The sequence below is a fragment of the Grammomys surdaster genome, unplaced genomic scaffold (assembly GCF_004785775.1).
Source record: "Grammomys surdaster isolate TR1022 unplaced genomic scaffold, NIH_TR_1.0 210, whole genome shotgun sequence".
Lineage (NCBI taxonomy): Eukaryota > Metazoa > Chordata > Mammalia > Rodentia > Muridae > Grammomys > Grammomys surdaster.
In genome coordinates, this window is record NW_021604655.1 from 1,009,118 (window position 1) to 1,030,792 (window position 21,675).

The 21,675-nt window shown below is 49.6% G+C and overlaps 1 protein-coding gene across 2 annotated transcripts in view; it reads right to left on the reverse strand.

Annotated features, from left to right (window-relative positions):
• Positions 1 to 2,106: 2,106 nt before the first annotated feature.
• The window catches only part of Esrrb (estrogen related receptor beta), a 99,738-nt gene continuing 80,169 nt past the window's right edge, over positions 2,107 to 21,675 (reverse strand). For both annotated transcript variants that reach the window (XM_028771912.1, XM_028771913.1), the window contains 4 exons: positions 15,827 to 15,937; positions 15,232 to 15,393; positions 6,439 to 6,708; positions 2,107 to 2,351 (listed from right to left, as the gene is read on the reverse strand). In XM_028771912.1, the coding sequence (XP_028627745.1) occupies positions 2,107 to 2,351; positions 6,439 to 6,708; positions 15,232 to 15,393; positions 15,827 to 15,937 (788 nt within the window). The remainder of the gene's footprint in view (positions 2,352 to 6,438; positions 6,709 to 15,231; positions 15,394 to 15,826; positions 15,938 to 21,675) is intronic.

The window sequence follows — 21,675 nt, forward strand, 5'->3', positions numbered from 1 at the left end:
TGAAATCATCTTTATCTGAATACACACTTGCAAAGAGAGGTCTCCTCTCCATGGGTTCCAAAAATGGATATGAAAGGTAGCCTGGGCTTTTGCTCTGATTGGGGGAAGGTAGGAGATGGAGGGAGGTCTCTTGCTATTTCCTGTTTTGAGCACCTTGGCCTCACAGATGCCCCTCATCTGGCTAGTCTTCGAACAAGTGGGCTCTACCTTCGGACTCCAGGTGCCCAGTTTTCCCACAGGGCACTCAACTGTCACTGGTCCACTCTCTTTGCTTGTTATATAAAAAAAAGTTTCTACGCAGGCAAAAGCAGCCACCTCTAGTGACAAGTGTTCTATACGGGGGTGCTTGCATTAGTAGACCAAGGAGTCAAAGCCGCCCACTTAACTGTTGCTGTTTCAAAGCAGCATCCACTCAGGCAGCTGTGGGCATTTGTCTGACTCTTGCTGGTGTGGTCCGCAGGCCCAGAAGTGCTGAGCACTAGGTGGAATTTTAAGTGACGCCCCCTTTCCACAATTCTGGGCACACAGTGTGGCTGGGGGCAGTTTTCAGAGGCCAGGATCGCTAAGCCCAGCCCCTAAGAGTCAACCTAGCTTAAAACCAAAGTGGTGTCTATCTTGGATCGGGGACAAGGAGAGCCCTCTCGGAGGCATGAATACCTTGACATCCACGCACCCAGTGGCTCCGAGATGCGATTATTTGTGGGCAAAAGGGCAGGGGAAGGCTCTCCAGGAAAGTTTAAGCACTAACTATGTGAAGTGACCAGCCTCCAGTCTGGAGTCCCAGCAGTTCCTAGAGGTGTCACCAGGGAGGCAGAGCCGTTAGCCAGAAAGCCTGAAGGAGGAGACCCTTGCACTCCAGGAAGGGATCAGGAAGGTAAAGCCTGGAGGATTTCTCAGAAGAGTGGTGTGTCCATTTTCCAGAATGAACAGCTTCACCTATAGGACATACTATCAACCCATGAACCCCAGTGTGAGCTCACGACCGCCCTCTGAGTGGGAGAACCGGAGGAAAGCCATATTCATATGCCTAGGGATGAGGGGTTTATTAGGACTGGGATATGTCGGTGGACCACCCTATACAACAACCAGACTGCAGGGTCTTGCCAGGAATTAACCCAAGAGGGCTACATCAAACATCCCTGGTGCAAATGCCAGGAGGCTGCCCTCCTATGGCACAAAGCCTTGCCTTTTATGAGGTAAGGGGGGGCACAAGGGGGACCTTTAGAGCTCCTTCCTTTCCAAGGTGCAATTACACTTCCCCTCTACTGCAGGGTCTCTCACTGTCCTACACGCCAACCTAGGTTGCTGACCTTGAGCAAGAGTCTCCCAGATGCCCTCTGATGGGGCCAGTTCCTGAATTCTCCAAAGGTTTCTAGACTGGCCATGCCCAAGAGGAGGAGAAGAAACAATAGGCAGGGAACAGTGGGTACAGGACTCAATTCTTTTCTGAGTCCCTGGAGTTACCTCAGCTGGCTGAGGTAGGGGCAGGAAGCAGGGGAGGGGCTTCTCCAGGGGTGGGGATGTGGCTACTCTAGCAGGAGCAGCCACTGAGAGCTGGGTGTTCTGGGACAAGAAGAAAGGGGAAAAAGGGGGGGGGAGTCAGCTAGACTGAGGAGGTACAGAGCCTCAGGAGAGGCCACAGAGACCTCTTGCCCCAAGGGCCTGCCCTCTGTGACACCAACACCTTCAGGAGCACCCAATCTAAGTCTCTTGGGTCCTGGACACTAAGCACTGCCCATCCAGGTACCTCTAGGTCCTAAATAGGGAGTGGTCTTGAAGTGGATCCCTTTTCAGGAAGGGATACTTCCTCTGGTGGTCTCCAGCCTTAAGGGAAGTCAGTCCCAGCCCAAGCCTTAGCACTGCCCATGGAGAAGGAAAAAAAAATACCAAAGAAAATGCGGGTGACAGATGAGCCCCCCGCCCCCACCCTCCCATCCCCATCTCCCCCATCTGCTGCCCCCAGCAGTCTTGCACATGGCCAGGAAGCAAGAAAACCCCTTCTTCTGGGACAGCTCAGAGCCCCGATGCAGGTGTGAAAAGGTCGAGGCTGGTGGCTGTGGAGGTCTCCACATGGATCGTGTCCGTGTCTGCCTGTGTGCCGGGCCATCACACCTTGGCTTCCAGCATCTCCAGGAAGAGTTTGTGCATGGGCACCTTGCCCTGCAGTTTCACACTGTAGAAGTGCTGCACGGCCTTGGCCGCTGTCTGCCGGAGCAGGGGCAGTGTCAGCAGCAGCTTCCCGGCCCTCCGTGGCTCCTCGTGACGCTCGCTCAGCTCATAGTCCTGCAGGGCCTCATGCAACATGTCCTGAAGCTTCTGCACGGCCTCCAGGTTCTCGATGTACATTGAATCTGCAGACACAGGAGAGGGTCGGCGTCAGTAGGGGCTGGCTGCCACCCTAACATGGAAGGCATTTCTGGAGCGGAGGACTGACCGCACCCTGTCTGCCTTCTGCAAAAGCTTGACTATTCAGAGTAGAATGAGGATCTTCACTGCAGGGCTGAGTCAGTGACTGAAGGTGGAACTGAGCTCAGACCCCACAGAGAGACCATAGGAAGGCACAACCACGAACATGGACACACCTATCAGATGTCCCAGAGGTGTTCAGGAGACTCTGGAATCTGGATGGCAGTGTTAGAGTCCTATATCCCTCACTTTCAGGTCCTGTGAGACTTTAGGTAAGTTATATAACTTCTCCATCCCCCATTTTCCTAGCCATACCTACCTCATAGGATTAAGAGGATTATACAGCTAATGGTTTAGAACAATTAAGCACCTGGGTCATAGGAGCCTCATCGTTGTTGCTACTGACCCCATCATATCTTCATGATAATGTTGGGCCATGGGTACCACCCACATGCAGGACAGCCACCAACCTTACAATTCTGGCTACAGAACAGACAGACATAAAGGGACAGAAGTCAATGTCTAGGTGTTTGCATAGGTGTTTGCGGTGAGGAGAGTAGAGGGGTGTGGTGACAGAGGGAGTCAGTGGGAGTATAGCTCAGGGATAAGTGCTTGCCTAACATACTGGAGGCCTTGCTTGGGTCTCATCTTCAGCATCGTTGGTTTAGAATGCTTACAGCCCATGAACTTGGCCATCTGAAACACTGAGATACAGCTGGGTCTGAGCAAAACAGGGGGAATCTCCCAGTCCTGTGGGAAAACTACCCAGACACTTTAACATCTTGTGCTGCCCTCATAAACTGAAGCCCTGAAGCTTGCTGTGTGGACAGAAGGAGCAGAGCCAACCTTCTGCATTCCTTAAAGGAGTGGGCAAGTCCAGTGCTCGCCTGAACCAAACTGCGGAGGCATCTGCACCAGCTGGCTGGTCAGAGTGATGGTTCGAATGCCCCTGGGTCTCCTCCCAGCCTGTACTTTCCAGAATCCCTACAGGGCTAGGCCCCAGTCACCTCTGACCCTATTTTCCATCCTGTCACCCTCCCCAAGGAGCCACAATTGGCAGGTGCTTTCAACCAAAAATGAAATAAAATAACATTGCAAGATCAATTTCTTTGCAATCCATCAGCAAGTCTGTATCGATGGCATTGATAAACTGTTAATTACAAAATCAATGGCTATGAATTTTTTTCTGCTGTCAGAGAGCCCTAGAGATGGCTGGGATGCAGGTGAGTGACAGCTGGCACACTCTCAAGGGGCCTGGGTCAGCCTCTGATGAGCTTTGCTCTTCTGCCAGGTACCTGAGTCACCCCATCCACTTAGCTACAGGGGGCCCTTGTACTGCTGCCAGGAGGTCTGATTGGTCTCCTAGACAGCCCTTCTCCATCCAATATGCTCTGTAGGCTCCTGGGTAATTGTTCTGCCTCAGGACTATGACCTGCAGGGGTTATGCTCACCCAGATCTCCCTTCTGGACCACAAGGTACTGGGCTTTAGAAACCAATGGAAGACAGGAGTAAGGAGTCTCTGGTTACAGGCAAGGGCTACTGCCATGAGAAGGTGGTAAACACCTATAATTAAAATACTTGGAAGGCTGATGCAGGAGGATTTCTGGGAGTTTCGGGTCAGCCTGAGATATACAGTTAGTCCCAGGCCAGCCTGGACGATAGACTGAAACTGTCTCAAAAACCGGAGAGGCTCCAATCCCCATTGGCTTACTAACTGCAGCAAGTTACCTAGCTGAAGAATGGAAAGAGTGTGCTGAGAATGGAGAGGGGCAGGGAGGACACATGGAATTCCATGTGCTGTTCCTTTACAGAGCTACAGCAAAAAAGAAAACACAACAACATGTATTAGGTTAGGTCCTTAGGAGCAGAGCCTAAGGCAGGGGTTTAGGGTTAATGATTTAGGGGGGGAAGGGGGGAGGGAGAGGGAAGAAGGGAGAGGGAGAGGGAAAGGGGGTTTCAGAAGGAAGAGGAGGCAGGAGGCCAAAAGGAACAATACAATGCCAAGGCCCGAACCCACACAGATGTCCAAGGCAGAGTGCTGTGCTCTGTGAAGCCTCCATCGGCCGACAATGCCTGACTGGGGATGGATGACTTCAGGAAAGGCACCAGAAGATATTTCTGGGGAGCTAACAGCAACAAAGCCTAGTTGTTAAGGATGGGAGTTCCTGGGATAAGAGACTTTCAGGGAAAGCCTGGCACGATTAGTGAAGCAGGAGTCTGTCTGTGTGTGTGTCTCCACCTGGGAGCCAGCTTTCCCTCATCATGTGCTGGGAACACTCTTTCCTCTGATATTATAACAACAGAGACAATAATCAATATTTACTGAGCTTTCCTCTAGGCCAGGCACTGGGCTGCATTATCTTCAATTGATCTTTAATACTCACAGGTGCTTGAAGTGGACCTGGGAATACCTCCTACTCAAGGACAGAGCTAACCAAGGTCATGCTGTTCGTGTGAGGGAGTGTGTGTGTGTGTGTGTGTGCAAGTATGTATATGTACCATGTGTGTGCAGTGCCAGTGAAGGCCAGAAGAGGGCGTTGAATCCTCTGGAGCTAGAATTAGAAGTTTGTGAGTGTTGGGAAGTGTGTGGGTGCTGGGAACTAAACTCCGGTCCTCTTCAAGGGCAGCCAGTGCTCTTAACTGCTAAGCCATCTCTTCAGCCTTGGGGATAGAATTTGAACTCCTGGCCAGTGCCCCTGCAGCAGGATTACGATCCTATGTGCATGTTTCTAGTACTGCTCTCACGTACATAGAGACCCTGTGTGTCTCTTTCCCCAGCACCCAGCGTACCTCCAGTAGGACAGAGGCTCTAAGCATAGACAGATCTGCTAGTTACCTAACACCTCAGCCTGGATAATCCAGTTGAAGTTGTAGGGAGCTTAGGAAATAATGAATAACCTACAACCTTTTTAATACTAGGTTAAGCCATCACATGAAAAGTTAGATGTAGTGCACCTGGTGATCTGATGAAAAGAGTCCAAGAGTAGCCATAAGCCTGTGCTCTCTGAGAATTACATGACTGTGGCTTAGATCCTAATTCTGACTTTTCTCATTTCTTTTTATTTTATATATATATATATTTTAAGATGGAATCCCACTGTGTAGTCTTGCCTGGCCTGGACCTCACTGTGTAAAACAGGCTGGCTTAAAACTCAGAAATCCCCCTGCCTCAGCCTGTTTAGTGCTAGGCTTAAAGGCCTGTGCCCCTACACCTGAACTAACCCTGACATCTTTAAACAGCGTTACCCTGGACAAATTTACAACTTTCCCAGCCTTGATTTCCACATCTGTAAAATGGGATTATAGTAAGAGTTATGTACATAATGTCCTAGCCAGTTTAGCAACCTGAGCACCCACTACTGTATGTTACTTAATGTGGTTAACATAATATAAATAAATTAATTGTGGAATAGGAACTGCTTATTTATGGTCACTTAGACTCAGAGTGAAGCAAATGATTCAAGGGGCAGACGCAGACCTAGCCCTTGTCCTTTGGTATCTGTGCAAGTAAAAGTCCTAAGAAATACAAAACCAGTGCTGGCCTCCATGACCATCGTTTGAACTCCAGGCCACCCTTGCAGCGTGTAATGGCTTAACTTAAATGAGTACTGTCCTCATAGGCTCGTGGATTTGAACATTGATTCCCAGCTAGTGGCGTATGGAGAAGATACAGAACCTTCAGAAAGTGTAGCCTTGCTGGAGGACCAGCTTTGAGGTTTATAACCTCACTCCACTTCCTGTTCGCTCCCTCTGCTCCCTGCGTAGGAATGAAATGCTATCTCTCCGCTTCCGGCTGCCACAGTGAGCCTTCGCTCCCTGCTCCCGTAGTGTACTCTATCCCTCAGGAATCCTAAGCCAAAATTAAACCCTTTCTTCTGTAAGTTGCTTTTCATCACGTAGAGAAAAGTAATGCGGCATTGGCGGTGTTGGCTGATCCAATCCGTAAGCCAGCCCCGCCCACAGCCTGAGCTGTGCTTGTTAGGCTCCCACAGAACCCCTGAAGCCCTCTGAGGGTCACGTGCCACCCTTACCTGAGTTGGCGAGGGCCAGGGCCTTGAGGATCATAAACTCTTCCTTCTCTACCTTGAGCTTCTTGTACCTGTGTACCAGCTGCAGGATGGCTTTGTAAAGCTCCAGCAGCCCCACCAGGCGCGAGTGCTCCTCATCCATGATATAGTCCTCCGCATACGCCAGCTTGTCGTCGTAAGGAAGTGAGCGGTACACGATGCCCAGGATGAGGATCTCCATCCAGGCACTCTGCAGCAGGCTCATCTGGTCCCCGAGTGTCAGACTGAGGAAGCCTGCAGAAGAGAAAGAAGTCAGTGATCAGAGGTGGTCCCACAGGCTTCCTTGGCGCTTGCTGGAGGGCAGCTTCTCAAGGGTAGGTTGTGTCCTTACATCCCCAGACCCAGCTGGAAGTGGGGGAGCCCTGTGGTGTCTGTTGCTATCCCCTTAGTAAATGAGTCACACCGGAATTCATGGAAAAGACTTACATAATAAGAGTTGAGTCAATGTTGACAGTTACTACCACTATGCTCATTGGTTCTAGGTCTTTCCCAGCGTGGAGAGACAATGCTGATTAATTAGGTGCATGTGTAATCAAAGGAGCTGCTGAATTAATAGCAGGATTTGGGGGTGGCAAGATGGGTGCCTCCAATACCCTGCTAACTCCAGGGAAGCTCTCTGCTTTAATACCAGACAGATCCTTCCAGCCAGGAAGGAGGATTCAGTTATCCATGGCCTGCCTGGGCAGAGGCTGCTAGGAGGGCAAGGCTCCAAAGACAGCCTGTGAGCACTCTGGCTGCCTGGACTGTCACCACTGTTCCTTGAGAAGACTCAGCAGATGTGCTCTAGACACTAGTACTCAGGAACACTACCTCCTCCCTCCAGGGAAGGGAGATGGGGGTTAAGAGGGTATACTGGCTGGTTTTGTCTATCAGCTTGACACAAGCTAGAGTCATCAGAGAGGAAGTAGTCTCAGTTGAGGAAATGCCTCCGTGAGATCCAGCTGTAAGTCATTTTCTCAGTTAGTGATCAATAGGGGAGGGCCCCTGTGAGTGGTGCCATCCCTGGGGCAGTGGTCCTAGGTTCTATAAGAAAGCAGGCTGAGCAAGCCACTAGGAGCAAGCCAGTAAGCAGCATCCCTCCATGGCTTCTGCATCAGCTCCTGCCTCCAGGTTCCTGCTCCACTTGGGTCCTGTCCTGACTTCCTCCAACGATGGACTATGATCTGTAAGTGTAAGCCAAATAAACCCTTTCCTCCTCAACTTGCTTTTTGGTTGTGGTGTTTCATCACAGCAACAGAGACCCTCACTAAAACAAAGGGCTCTAGAATCGTGACACTGCTTTGTCCAACATGCTGTGAAAGATTGCCTGGGCTTGACCCTGACTGCCCAAGTACTAGCTTGTGGGTGGACCTTGATGAGGGCACGTAACTTCTGTAAACCTGGACCTCTGCTGTCATTGGAATGAGCACGAAAGCAGAGTGTGCTTCCAAGTGGTTGGCATGGGAAGATAATTATAGACCGCAAGGGTTCTTATTAATGCCGAGACGAAGGTCTGTGTCTACCAGATGAGAGTGACACGCTCAGATTGGACTGTTGTGTGGAGTTGATTTAGGCAAAGTCACTTAACAGCCTGATTTATGAGAAGCCAACAGAGAAGGGTAAGGTTGCTAATTTCAACCATCATAACCACTAAATAGGAGGCAGTAACTTCTCAGGGGGGCTCACCCAGAAACAGGCAGCAGATTAGTCAACTTCTAAGCAAGCTAGATTTATTAAGAGAAGGAAACAGCTGGACATGAAGGATACATGCCTGTAATCCCAGTACTTGAGAGGAGGATCTGGAGTTCAAAGCCAGACTTAGTCTCAAGCAAAACAAACCAAAACAGTGCTGAGACTACAGGACAGTTGTTGAGTGCTTGCCTCGCATGTTTAAGGCTCTGAACTCAACTCCCAGGGCATGGAAAGGTGAGAAAAAAAGGAAGAGTCCACAAACCATTTGCACAATGTGCCCTGTGCAATTTGAAATCAAAGGATTTGTTTCTGGGTAACCCCTGCCAGTGAATTTGCTAACTTAGGACTTAGCCCTGCCTAATCATTGCTTATGGCATGGGGGTGTCACAAGGATGAAAGGCATGTGTGAAGACCTCACACCACTTCTGGCACACTATCCTTACCTGCAGTCATTATTACTTCCTTCTCCTCTTTGGATTTGCCCAGTTCCTAGATGGCTTTTAGGGCCCATGTGGTCTCTTTTTCTTGTTACCTACCCAGGGTAAGTCCCTTCCCTCCTGGGGTACCTGAGGTTGAAGGCCAATTATCTTGCCTCTATTTTCTAAGTCCAACCATTATGGACCCTGGACCTGTCTATACAACCTTTGCCTTGGATCACCTCCTAGCTGCCAGACTCCATGGGCGACCAATCACAGAGCAGGAGTGTATTCACCAACTAGTGGGAGCTTTTGGTGACTGTAGCTCCCTGGGGGTTGGGGTGTGTGGGGGGAACAGGACAGAAGACAGGGGTTAAACTGTGTATCTGCCCACATTCCCAGTAGTACCACAGAGAGTATGTGGGTGGGGGTGGGGCAGGACGCTGGAGGTAATAAAAGGTAGATAGAAATGGACATCCAATTTCCCTTATCAGGTCCATGAGTAGGAGAAGCTTTGGGTGACATTAATTAACAGATACCAATCAGCCAGCATGGGAGGGTGTGGGTGTGGAAGAACTGGACCGCACAGGGAGGGGTAGTCTCAGAGCAGAAGGATTAAGGAGGGAGGAAGAGACACACGGGTGAAGTGAACAGACAAATGAGCTGGAAGCAGCAGATGCTGGGAGTGGGGCATGGCCAGGCTCTAGGCATGGGAACTTGCGGGTGAGGCCCATCCCTCAAGGCATGGCCTCTGCAAGACTGATGGCTGCTCACCATGGAGACGATGTCACATGTCACTAAATGTCACCAACCAATGAGGTGACCCACACCTTTAATCTCAGCACTGGGGAGGCAGAGGCCAACTGAATCTCTGAGTTCAAGGCCAGCCTGGTTTAGAGAGTAGTGTTCCAGGACAGCTGGGGAGGAATACAGAGATACCTTGTCTCAAAAAAGCCACCATAAATAAATAAATTTTAAAAAAGAAAGAAGAACTTCAGACTGGAAGGTTCTGAGAACATGCCACCTGTAGTGATGCTAAAAACAGGGAATCCCTGCACAAGCAGCTGGGGGCTGAGCTCTGAAGGGAAATGCCACAGAGATATAGATATTCTCCTGAGCCCCAAGTTTGTCTTCCTACCCACTTAGCCTCATAAAGCAGTCACAGCAGAGGACAGACAGATGCCTCGGCCTGACCCTGAGATGGCAAGAAAACAACCTAAAACCTTTCCTTAGAGACCCCATTAGATCCCATGTAAGAGGCTGGAGTACCATGGGGTTTGGGGAGGGGAAGAGGAGTGCACAACAGCCACCTGGAAATTTCTAACCTACTGGGGGAGGGAACACCCAGAAGGCTTACTCTCCTACCACTGGGCCAGCTGGGTGTGAGGTGTGAGGTTCTGAGGGGCGGGCTCACCCATCTGGGAGGGAGCTCCATCCTCCTCTCCAATATCTGAGAGGTCCTGGACAGAGTTCTGAAAACCCCAGCACACAATCGACATGCTAGCCACCAGGCAGTAGCAAGTGTGTTCTGTCACTACTTAAAACCATTTTAGTGCTTTCTAATAGTTGAGAAAAGAAACACAACAAGAGGAAATAGGGATAGTTAACTCCAGGAGAGGACCAGGGTGGAGATGAGAGACGGGTTGCTGCTAGCTCACAGACAGAACATACGACAGGAAGGAAACTATGGCAATGCAGTGTGTGATACATGTATTATTACATCAACCCAACATGTGATGGAGAACTATTTATGTGGATGTGCAAAGACATGTTGGAGGCACAGACTCTAAAATCAACTGGTCAAAGTAGTCGCTCTGTTGGCCACCGAAGGTGACCCTAGCCAAGGCTACCTTCTCTGACCCTGGGTCTCTACATTCCTCTGTAAAATGGAACTGACGGTACCATGTTAGAGGTACAGGGGTTAAACTTGTGCACACACAGAAGACTTCTTCCTCTGCTTAGCACATAGGCAGTGAAAGTATCTACTATCATTGTGTGATAAAGTAGGGTGAGATACAGTGTTAAAATGTGAGCTCGTGGTGGGAGGGAATACACCACTACTGGCTGTGTTCTCTCTCTCTCTCTCTCTCTCTCTCTCTCTCTCTCTCTCTCTCTCTCTCTCTCTCCCCCCCCCCCCGCCGGCCCCCCCCCCCCCCTTTCGCCCTCCCTCCCTCCCTAGAAGACTACAGGTTTTCACATTCACTTCTGTTACACCTGGCATTAGCAGAGAAGAAGATGCTCTTGTCATGTAAAACACAAGCACCTTTGGGAAAACACTCTCTACTGTGTTTCCAATTGGACTGAGCCTCCAACAATTCATCCCGGATCTGGGCCAGCAAGGTCCCTGGAGCAGAAAGTCTGAGAGAGGCTCAGGTGGCCAGCAAGGCTGGCCAGCCCTCTCTATAGCTCACCCTGGGTGGTATTGCCCAGCCCAGGACACCCGGCTCTCAGGCCTCCATCCGTATGCTCTTCAGCCCCAGGAAAACTGCGTTATCTGCACCAGTGGATCTACTAACAGCAGGCCCCATCCCCCCACTGACACTATGTTCTCCTAGAATTTAGAAGAAAAAAAAGCACATAATTTGTGGCAAGTGGAGTTCATAATCTGCTAATTTATGATGGTCTCCGCCGACCTGGAGGGCCATTAGAGTGGTAATAAAGGGAGATGTAATTATAGGATCTGGGGCCACTTCAGACACAGCTGCTGCTGCTCGGCAGCTCATCCTTCATCCAGCCAGACAGTGGTTCCCTGGGAGCAGGCTGTCCAAAGAGCCTCCCTGAAGAGGCCTCTGGGGAATCCCCTTGCACACAGCAGCCTGGGCTGGGCAGGAGTGGTGACTCCCAATGAGATGAAGGCTCTGCTGGCCAAGGTGGAATCCAAGCTGCCTGGGGAGGGCAAACAACGGAACAAAGAGGCAGGAGACTGAAATTCACTGAGTACTACCAGCAGCCTAGCTACAGCGGCTGCAGGTTCTGGCTGGCTCTCATCTCTGGGTCACATGGGTCATCGGCTGCTGCTCTCACGCCTAGGGCTTACCCTCCAGGAAGCCCAATACTTGGAAAAATTCAACTCAAAGCAACAGCTTGTATTTACAGTAGTGTAACCAAACAATAACCAAGCAAAATGTTATTTTTCTAAGCCTGTGATTGCAGCACTGAAAAGGTAGAGGCAGAAGGACGGAGGACCACACCCTCAAGTCAGCCAAAGCTACATAGTAGCATCCTTGTCTCTGAAAAGTAGGACCACAACCTCAAAGCCAGCCAAAGCTACATAGTAGCATCCTTGTCTCCGAAAACTAGAATAGATGATGGTGAGCCCTTCCTGGTCCTAGATTTCACTCTGAGGTTTTAGTTACCCAACTGGGTATGAAGAGATGAGGTAGCAAATTGCAGAAATAAACTTTTTTTTTTCGAGACAGGGTTTCTTTGTGTAGCCCTGGCTGTCCTGGAACTCACTCTGTAGACCAAGAAATCCGCCTGTCTCTGCCTCCCAAGTGCTGGGATTAAAGGCGTGTGCCACCACCGCCCGGCTATAAACTTATTTTGAGTTTTAAATTTTGCAACGTTCTGTGGACTGTGTGATCTCTGTCAGTCTGTACTGCTCCATACACCAAACCAGCTGTTTCCTGGTGTAGCCAAGTTGTATGCTCTGCCTCCCTGGCTGTCCCACAAAGCCACCTCAGTTGTGAAGCCGAGTATCAGGGTGTAAAGTGCACACCTATGCTCAGGTGGACCTCATTTCACTCACTAATAGCCCCAGATGCAGAGGAGGCGCCAGGACATAGATACATAAAGGACAAACAAAATCTAGTGCAGTGAGATTATAAAAATACAATACACATGGGTTTCAGACACGGGAACCTATTGGAGGGTTCAGGCTTCTGGGCTGGGGGTAGGGTGAGATCATCTCTGTTTAATGAGTGGACACCCCTACAACTCTGTCTAAGCCACATCTTGGGAGAGACCCACTGTCCCATGCTTACTCTGCAAGCATGAAGTATCTTCTGTATCGCTGGTTGTACACCACAGGCTAAAGACACTAAAGGATGAGCCACAATCTTGTGTCTAAAGAGAGTTTCAGAGCTCCAGTCCTGGGCAGTCTGAAATCCTCCCTTCTTAGTGTCCCTGACCAGAATAAACAAGATTCAACACGGTCTTGGGGTAGGCTCTAACATGTTAGCCCTCTAACCAACCTTCACTTTCTCCCTCTGTAAGCCTGTCTTCCATGTAATCAGAAGTAGGATTCAGTCAACAGTTTTAAAAAAAATACTGAACATGGGGCTAGAAAGATGGTCAGCAGCAAGAGGGCTCAGGGTGGATTCCCGGTACCTACATGGAGGATCACTGGCATTTGTGACTCCAGTTCCAGGGATGACACCCTCTTCTGGTTTCCTTGGACACTGCATGCACACAGTGCACAGGTTTATATGCAGGTAAAACACCTAACCCATCATAGACATAATGGAAAATTGTTTTTAAAAGACACTTGGTCTTTCTTTGCCCTTAGTGTGAGGTTTACAACCAGTGGCAGGAGACCCTTATTAACTTTAAACACCTGAAGGTCAAGTCCCAGTGATTCAACATGCAAATTTATGCAAAATAAGCATGACCGTATGGGACAGATAAGCAAGCCTTTGCTTACTTCACTTCCTCTCTAGCTGGCCTGAAATTGGCTTTGCAGAACAGACTGGCCTCAACCGTACGGCAAGCCCCACTCCCTCTGTTTCCAGAGTGCAGAGATGACAGGCGTGAGCCACCATACTCAGCTACTCTGTAGCTAATCCACAGAATTTGGAGATGAGGTGCCCATGCAGTGGGGGCTTGTGTCACTCCTAGTATCCATGACAACCATGGCAGGTATGGCAGTTCTGAGTGTGCAACATCCTCCTGGGATTCCTAGTGGGGGGCTCCTGTGGTTCCCATTTTACAGATGGGAACACTGAAGCTCAGGAAAAACTTACACAAGGTCACAAAAGGCAGAGCCGGGACAGGAGCCCACCCTTGTCTGGCTCCAAAGTCTGTCCCTAGCAACCACCCTACTCGCCTATTCCTCTTACTTGGCATAGATGTGAAAACCACCTGTAGGATGTAGGACACTCCCTTCCTCCAGGTGTTGTGCAGGTAAGGGCAACAGAAGGAAGCTATACTACAATCCAGGAGACCGCCAGGCGTCACTCCAGAGTCATCTCTCGGACACTGTACCTGTCTGACCGAGAATAGTAGTCTCGAGGGCTGGGCTGGGGTGGCTGTGCCCAATTTGGCTTGGGGTTAGTGGAGCAATCCAGGCTGAGGTGTCTTAAGCATCAGCCTGATGCCACATCTGTGCTGAGTTGGCACGGGACGGATTTCAAAACTACTGAGTGTATAATCCCAGGAGACTGAGCTTCTTACAAAGGACGTACTAGCCAGGCTCCTGGCAAACCCACCAAGGGTTAGAGAGCCAGGAGACCATGTCAGAAGCCTCTAGGCTTCCCAAAGGTTAGTGTCAGCAACAGCATCTCCTGTCCACAGGTTGGTGCCTTCTCACAGAACCTGTGAGTCTCACATAGGACTTGAATCACCTCAACTAACTGCTGGTATCCACAGGCCAGGACAGCTCTGCTATGTTACCATGGGTGCTATGCTCATCTTTAAGGGCCACGGCTGAGGGGAAAAAAAAACTATACACAGAAAGAAGGACCCATGTGTCACACAGCTAGAAAGGGGCCACAAAAGAGGGGTTCATTGCAAGATCTAACAGCATGTCTCCCACACAATTCACAGGGGCAGAACCTTCAACTGTACAGAGAAAGCCCCCCTACCATGTAAGAGCAATACGGAATTACATGGGCTCCCTCTGTCCACCTGGACTCACCCAGTTGTTTACGATGAGGCCTAGGTCCAGAGAGTAAGAGGTCCATGTGACCTGAAACACAGTGCCATGGAGTCTCAACCGTGAGACCAGGCAAAGATCCAGCAGACAGCCACAGTGAGCATGCAGGTGACACTGGCACATGCCAGCCAGATGCCACACCTGGGACTCACGACCTCATTTCCCCTTGGGTTAAACTGAGAAGGTCATTTTCTCATACTCCCACATGACAGGTCAAGTGATAGGTTTCTAGGCCTAGAATTGGAATCTGAGCCGACTCCCCAACCTGCTCCTAACTCCTTCTGTCTGCCTACAGCTAGTGCTAAGGAAGAAGGCTGTTTTCCATGGTCACTGCAGTGAATGCTACAGAAAAAGCCTACTGTTTTATTTGGGGGTTCTAATTGTGAACCTATCACTGTAGCTCCTACCAAAACGATAAGTGGTTCTTTGTTTTGTTTCCGAGACAGGGTTTCTCTGTGTAGCCCTGGCTGTCCTGGAACTTACTCTGTAGACCAGGCTGGCCTCAAACTCAGAAATCCGCCTGCCTCTGCCTCCCAAGTGCTGGGATTAAAGGTGTACACCACCACTGCCCAGCGATAAGTGGTTCTAATGTGCCCTGGCAGTTCATAAACACTACCGGGCCTTCCGAATGCTACTCCCTTCAACCCCAAAGAAGAGAAAGGGGCCTTTAAAAGCGTGGGCTGGCAAAGGTCTTCTAGGCTTTGCTGGGCCAGGCAACAGGCATCAAAGGCACAGCTATGGGACAGGGGGAGTCTAGAGCCCCCTCACCACTCCTGTCCCCACCCCACCATAACTCACCTGGGATGTGCTTGGCCCAGTTAATGAGGAACACAAGCTCCCGATCTGCCAGTTCACAGAGAGTGGTCAGGGCCTTGATATCTCCTTCCGGTATATTGTCGGGAGGCATAGCATACAGCTTGTCCTGCTTAACCCCCAGGAGATCCGAGACGATCATAGTCACTGTAATGACCAAACAGGGAGCAAACAGTCAATGCCTGGGGAAGAGTGGGGACAGAGTCCAAGGGAAGGTCAAATATGACTGAAATCGGTCTGTCTGTCTGCCTGCCTGCTAACATCACACAGCTGCTAGCGACAGTGATGTGAGCACTGAGATGTTCCTGCGATGGGAAGCTGATCAGAGGACCCTGAATGGGAGAGGATGACCATGGAGACAAGGTCTGTATACTGGACTGGGGGCCTTATTTCACATGGAGGTGGGGTTTATGCCATCCCATATAGACAGGCCTTCTGATGAAGCCAGGCAATACCAGGCATTGTTGGCCATCTTTAGATCCATACTGCCTACCACCCAGTGGAGGGAAGACAGAACCACCCCGGGAAGATGCCAGGTATTCCACGCTGAGAAAGGCAGCAGGGCCTGCTTGATACACACATGGCTTTTTAGCAGGTGGGGAAATCTGTAAGTTCAGGTAGGGGCTGTTCTCCGAATCCAGCCGTCGCTTGTACTTCTGGCGGCCTCCTCGAACTCGGTCAAGACGCACACCTGTCGGACAAGAAAAATGTTGGCTTAAAGAGTTGTTCCAAATCGTAGGCGAGTGAGCCCTGATTTTAGAACTGCTGCCCTGGCTAAGAGTTTCATAGCTATGCCCAGAGGGCCAGCGTCATGCCAGAAGAGGAGACATCATCTGACCTCCATCCCACCAGCTGTACCTGGTCCTGCCTCTCCAGGTTCAGCTCCATCCTAAAAATCACCTCGAGACCTCTAGCCTCTGAGACCTCAAGCGAAGGCTCAACAAAGCCCTCTGCCAAACAAGTGTCTCAGTTCTGTTCTGCATCCAGGGAGAACTGGGTTCATTAAGCTGGGAAAGGAGGGCTAGAGATGTAGGCTAGTTAGTACCGTGCTTGCCTGGCATATGCAAAGCCCTGGGTCCAATCCCTAACACCACATTTTTAAAGGGTTGGGGGACGTATGGCAACACATGCCTGTGATCGCAGCACCCAGGGGAATCAGGAGTCAGCTTTAGCAACATAGGGAAATTATGACCAGCCTGGGCTACATGAGATTACCTCAAAACTAAAAAGGCAGATGGAGAGTCCTCAGAGAGAGAAAGCAGGGGTTACTGCCTCGGAGGCTAAGTTCTTCTGTACTTTCCCCTGAAGGTAAGAGTATAAGAGTAACGCACCTCTGTCTGCCCTTCCTTTTCCAGGAAATAAACAATGGTGGGTGGTGGTCAGCAGCTAGCCTACACCCAACTCAGACCACCCCCCAAAGAGAAAGCTAAAGTGGCCACTGATAGAGGGGTGATTTACATCCCATTCATGCCTCAGGCTGCTTCTTTGATAGCTAGTTATGTGCAAACAGTCCAAAGGAAAAGAAGCCCACAAGAGAGTAAGAGCAATTGAAAGTGAATGATCGGGCACTCAGGGCTAAGGAGTGGGGAAGACACCCACACATCCACACCCAGTTTCCAATTAAAGGCTGCAGCCCAGACCCTCTCCCTGAGGGGAAAGAAGGTGTTGAAGCTAAGGCAAGAGCCAAACCCAGCAAGCCTCTGACCAAACTGCTTCTTACTCAGCCACAACTAGCCCAGGCTGGTCTCCAAAACTAACCTTGAACTTTGGATCTTTCTGCTTTCACCTCAGAAAACAAGAGACATGTGCCATCATCCCTGGTTTACACAATGGGGGCTGGGGGGCGGATAGAAGGCAGGGTTCCTTCTGTGCTAGGAAAGCATTCTACAACGGAGCTACACATCCTCAGCTCCTCCGCAGTCTTTTAATCCCTCACTGGAACTTCTGTAACAGGTGAGGCACAAGGCTGGAGTGAAGGCTGGCTGAGAGGGATTCAGGACCCTGCTCCTACCTTCTACTTAATGCTAACTCCACTATGGAGGGAGGGTCATCTTATTGGAGGTGCTGTGCTGCACTCCCACGGGAATGCTCTCTATCTCTACCCTTAGAGACTGATGAGTCTGACCCAGGCCCATCCAATGGGAAGGAAGAAGGGTACAGAGTGTGTGTGTGTGGAGGTGGGGGGGCAGCCTCAGGTTACTCTCATTCCATGTTCCTAAGCATTCTGGGACTGGCTGCTTTCTAAGCCTGGTCCTTAGACCTCTTGAGAAGCTACCAACAACTCCCTACTCTGTTTAGAGGCTCAAATAGTGGTGACTGACAGCGTCTGTGTTGATTTCTCTAAGGGCAGAACCTGAGCAAAGGATGAACATGCAAGCAACTGTGAGAGAGAAGAGAAAGGATTCTGCTGCTAGCTCTGTCAGCCCAAGTTGCTGGTACTATTCAGTAACTGGTGATCTGACCCAGGCTGAGCCATTTGGTAACCAAAGCTCTGGGGCAGAACTGAAGTCACAGGATGTTAAATCAGCACACACAGCATGGCTAGTGCTGACAGGTGAGAAGGGTGGTCTCCTTCTCAAGGTGTGGTCCACAGGCCAGTAGCATCACCATCATCTGAGGCTTGTTAGAAAAGCAAATTTCTCAGGCCCTAGGCAGGAGGAACAAATAAGCCTCTCACTCTCTAGCTGGCCTCGAAATTGCTGAATACAGCCAAGGATCAAGGACGACCCTGACCTTCTGATTCTCCTGCCTCTACCTCCCCAGTGCTGGGATTTTAGGCATGTGACTGTGTGACAGGTGACACCCACCATGAGCAGTTTATGCAATACTTGGGGTTCGTGTCAGGGCTTTATGCATGCTAGGCAAGAACTCTGCTAACCAAGCTATATCTCTGGCCCTCATGAAGATGAGCTATGATGTGCAGGGCCTGTGGACACTGCCACAGGGCACTCTGCTGGGCCTGTTCTAGCTCCCACCTCCCCTGGACGTTAGGGGACAAAGGAAATAGCTCTGTTCCCCCAGCACAGACCTTTGTGTCTCACTCCCGGAAAAGTAGAGAGGAGACTCCTGCTTAACTGTTCTCCCACTAGAACTAAGCTCAGCTCACTCCTTGCAATGCCAACACAACAGAACACTACCACAGAATTCACAGTGGATGCGAAGAACCCCCCGGCACCTGGCATGTGCCAAAGGCTGATGGGCCCTCTCATTCTGAATCCACTTTCTCCACTCCTTTTCCCCAGAAGTCATGCCACGGGAGTCTCCTCTTCCCCAAGCTCTCCTAACTCTACAGTGGCTGTTCATCCCCCACCACCAGGTAACATACACCATGTGTTTCTTCACAGCACCATGGCTTCCCCTGCTGGTGTCCCTTAAGGTCAGGTTGTGCCATGGCACCTGATAACCATCGGGTGCTTAGGAAGAACACTGTGTTCAACTCCCTGGTAAGTCATAAGGGCAATGGTTAACAGCATGGTTCACAAAGGACTTTATATACACACTGTTCAACCCACAACATATGGAGTGACTGTGATTACCCTCACTTAGCAAATAACAGACTGAGAGGAAAGAGGAGCTGGCTGGTTTGTCCATTAAGTGTCCATTTGCCCAGACTCCTTTGCCATTCTGAGGAGTGACCTTCCAGGACACCTCTCAAACTCTCCTCTGCACTTCCACCCCAGATCTTTATAGCCAGGCAGCCAGTGACTCCAAAGGAGTCACATCATCTTCTCTGGTTGGAATTAAGCAAGGATCACACATCTAGAACTGGTGCAAAATGGGTCTGCTCTCTTTCTAAACTCCTGCCCCACTTTAAACCTACGAAGCTTATAACAGACCTGTAACCCAGGGAACCCAGGGGTCGTGTTCAGGCTGATCTAATTCCTGACCCTTGGAGGAGGTGATTCAATGCTTCAGTGTCCTCCTCTGGCTAGAGGAGGCAGCAATGGTCATACCCACTCTGCTAGAGTCCAGGCTTTCCCCGACAATTGACCTTGAAGTATGTATGGGTGCTGCAGGTGACCTTGCTGCTTTCAGGGCCACCAACACAAGCTTTTCCCATCATGCTGTGGGTTCTATACTCCCTACAGTCCTACATCACCATGGTCAGGATTTGCTAATGATCATTTGGAATGGAGGAACATGGGCCTGTGCTTCCTGATCTGTGGTGGCACATTGGGTGCCACCTCCAAATCCAGTGACCTTGTCCTTCTTGCTCAGTGCTTGATAGCTCAACTTTGCAGTTGAATACCACCAGCAATCGACAGAAATCTTATAAATCAGGTGTGCTGGTACCTACCTGTAATACCAGCGCTTGGGAATTGGGCATAGAAGGATCAACACTTCAAGGTCACGCTGAGCTATATAGCCAAGTTTGAGGCTAGTCTGGGTTACAAGGGACAGAGGGGGAAAAAGCATCTCCATTTGCTGATGCTTAAGCTACCGGCTATCAGAGGGTGTGGTAGTAAGAGTTAGCCTCACTGCTGATACAATGGACAATTACTTCTAAATTAGAATGCGACTTCAAACCAGAAAGAGAGAGAGAGAGAGAGAGAGAGAGAGAGAGAGAGAGAGAGAGAGAAAATGCAGTCTTTAAATAAGAATGTCTTATTGTTTGTGTAATTATATTAGCAAAAAAGGCAGTCAGGAAGCACAAATAAAATACTAATTAACTTATAGTTACCATCTCAGATTAATAGAGCCTATCATTTCACTGAGACTTTCCAAATATAAAAAGGTATTAATAATGTGAATATGAAAATCCTTGCTGATCTCCAAATACTTAGTATCACGCGGCCCTTGCCCTAACTACTGTTGGATAATGTTTAACCCCTTCAGATACAGAGAAATTTAATGTTTAGATAGCATTTCATGAATATGAATATATATTAATATATATACATATATACATATACACACACACACACACATATATATATATATATACATATATATATATATATGATTGGTAATCAATGCAATTCATTTCTCATAGCTATGGGCAAACAAGGTCCTTGAGTTTTGGCCAGAGCTAGACTCCTGGACAAGTGTGATAAGTTCCTAGTATATGCAGAATAGTGGCTGAGGGCAGATCTGGGTAAACCCAGATGCATGGCTACTCGGGTGGTACTGGGTAATGGTTTTCACCTCTTGTACCTCCACTTCTTGGCCTCTAAGATGGGGTAATAGTGCCAATTTTACAGGGCTAACAGCTCACTTAATCCTTATGTCACTTCATGTGAGCATTTGAAAACCTTCAGTGGCAAATAGTATTTGTTAAATAAATGCTAATACCAAAATACCTCAACCTGAAGGAGGTTCTGCACCGCTGCTGTTACCAACATCAGCATCTTGATTGTATAGTGTTGTATTTTCAAGACACCGTGATGGGGAAAGTGGGTGAAGGGTACGTGGTATGGCTCTGAATTTTCTGACAACTGTAACTCAATGATCTCAAAATGAAAAGTTTAAAAACTTCTAGAAAATTCCTGTGGAGGTATAAAATAAGTATATATGCTGGTAGCTTAAAAAACTACCCAGAATCACCACAAACCCCACTCCTGGGTTTCCACTCCAACACAGAACTGAAGATGGAAATAAGCCAGTGTTAGCTACAACACAAGTCATGGGCCCTCGAGGCAAGGAGCGACCTCGTGGCCATCAGATGCCACTGACAAACAAACGTGGCCTATAATACCTGTCTACTACTCAGTCATCCTGAGTGAAATAAGAAGAAAGGCAGCTACTGCTTAGTTCTACCTTTGATGGTTCTGGAGTCGGCAAGGTCAGACACAGAAAGCCGTGGTTAGGAATCTAGAATTTACACTTAGTATGCCCGGGGTCCCACTTGGAGTAGACTTAGTATGCCTGGGGTCCCACTTGGAGCAAGCTTGGGGATATTGTGCTTCTAATCCTGGCACTTGAAAAGCTGAGGCAGGAGGATCAACATGAGCTCCAAGTTACCTTGTATATTGCAGTGAGTTCCGGGTCAAGCCTTAGCTACAGCTTGAGACTCCATTTCAAAAAAAGTAAAAATGTCAAGTTGCCAGACAGGACAGCAACAGAACCCAGCACCCACCTCTATCCAACCCAAGGGCAGAACTCTTGGCCTTGGCTAAGTCACACTTACTCCACCCTTCACCAGCCTTATGTATGACACAAGCTCGGGGGCCTGCAGGGGCCCAGCTCAGAGACCAGAAATTAGCACACAAGATTCACTTAGAGGAGGGGAGGGTCTCAAAGCTAGGCCCCACCTGCTGGCCTCTGCCATCCACTGCAGGCGCCTCAGAGCTCCAGACCGGGTACTGATCAAAAGGACACCATGACTCCATTGGGCTACCCATTCTTTCTTAGTGGAATGGGAACATTTCCCACTTCCGGCCACCGCCACCCCCTTGCTTCTCACTTGCAACCCCCTGCCCCACGGTTGGA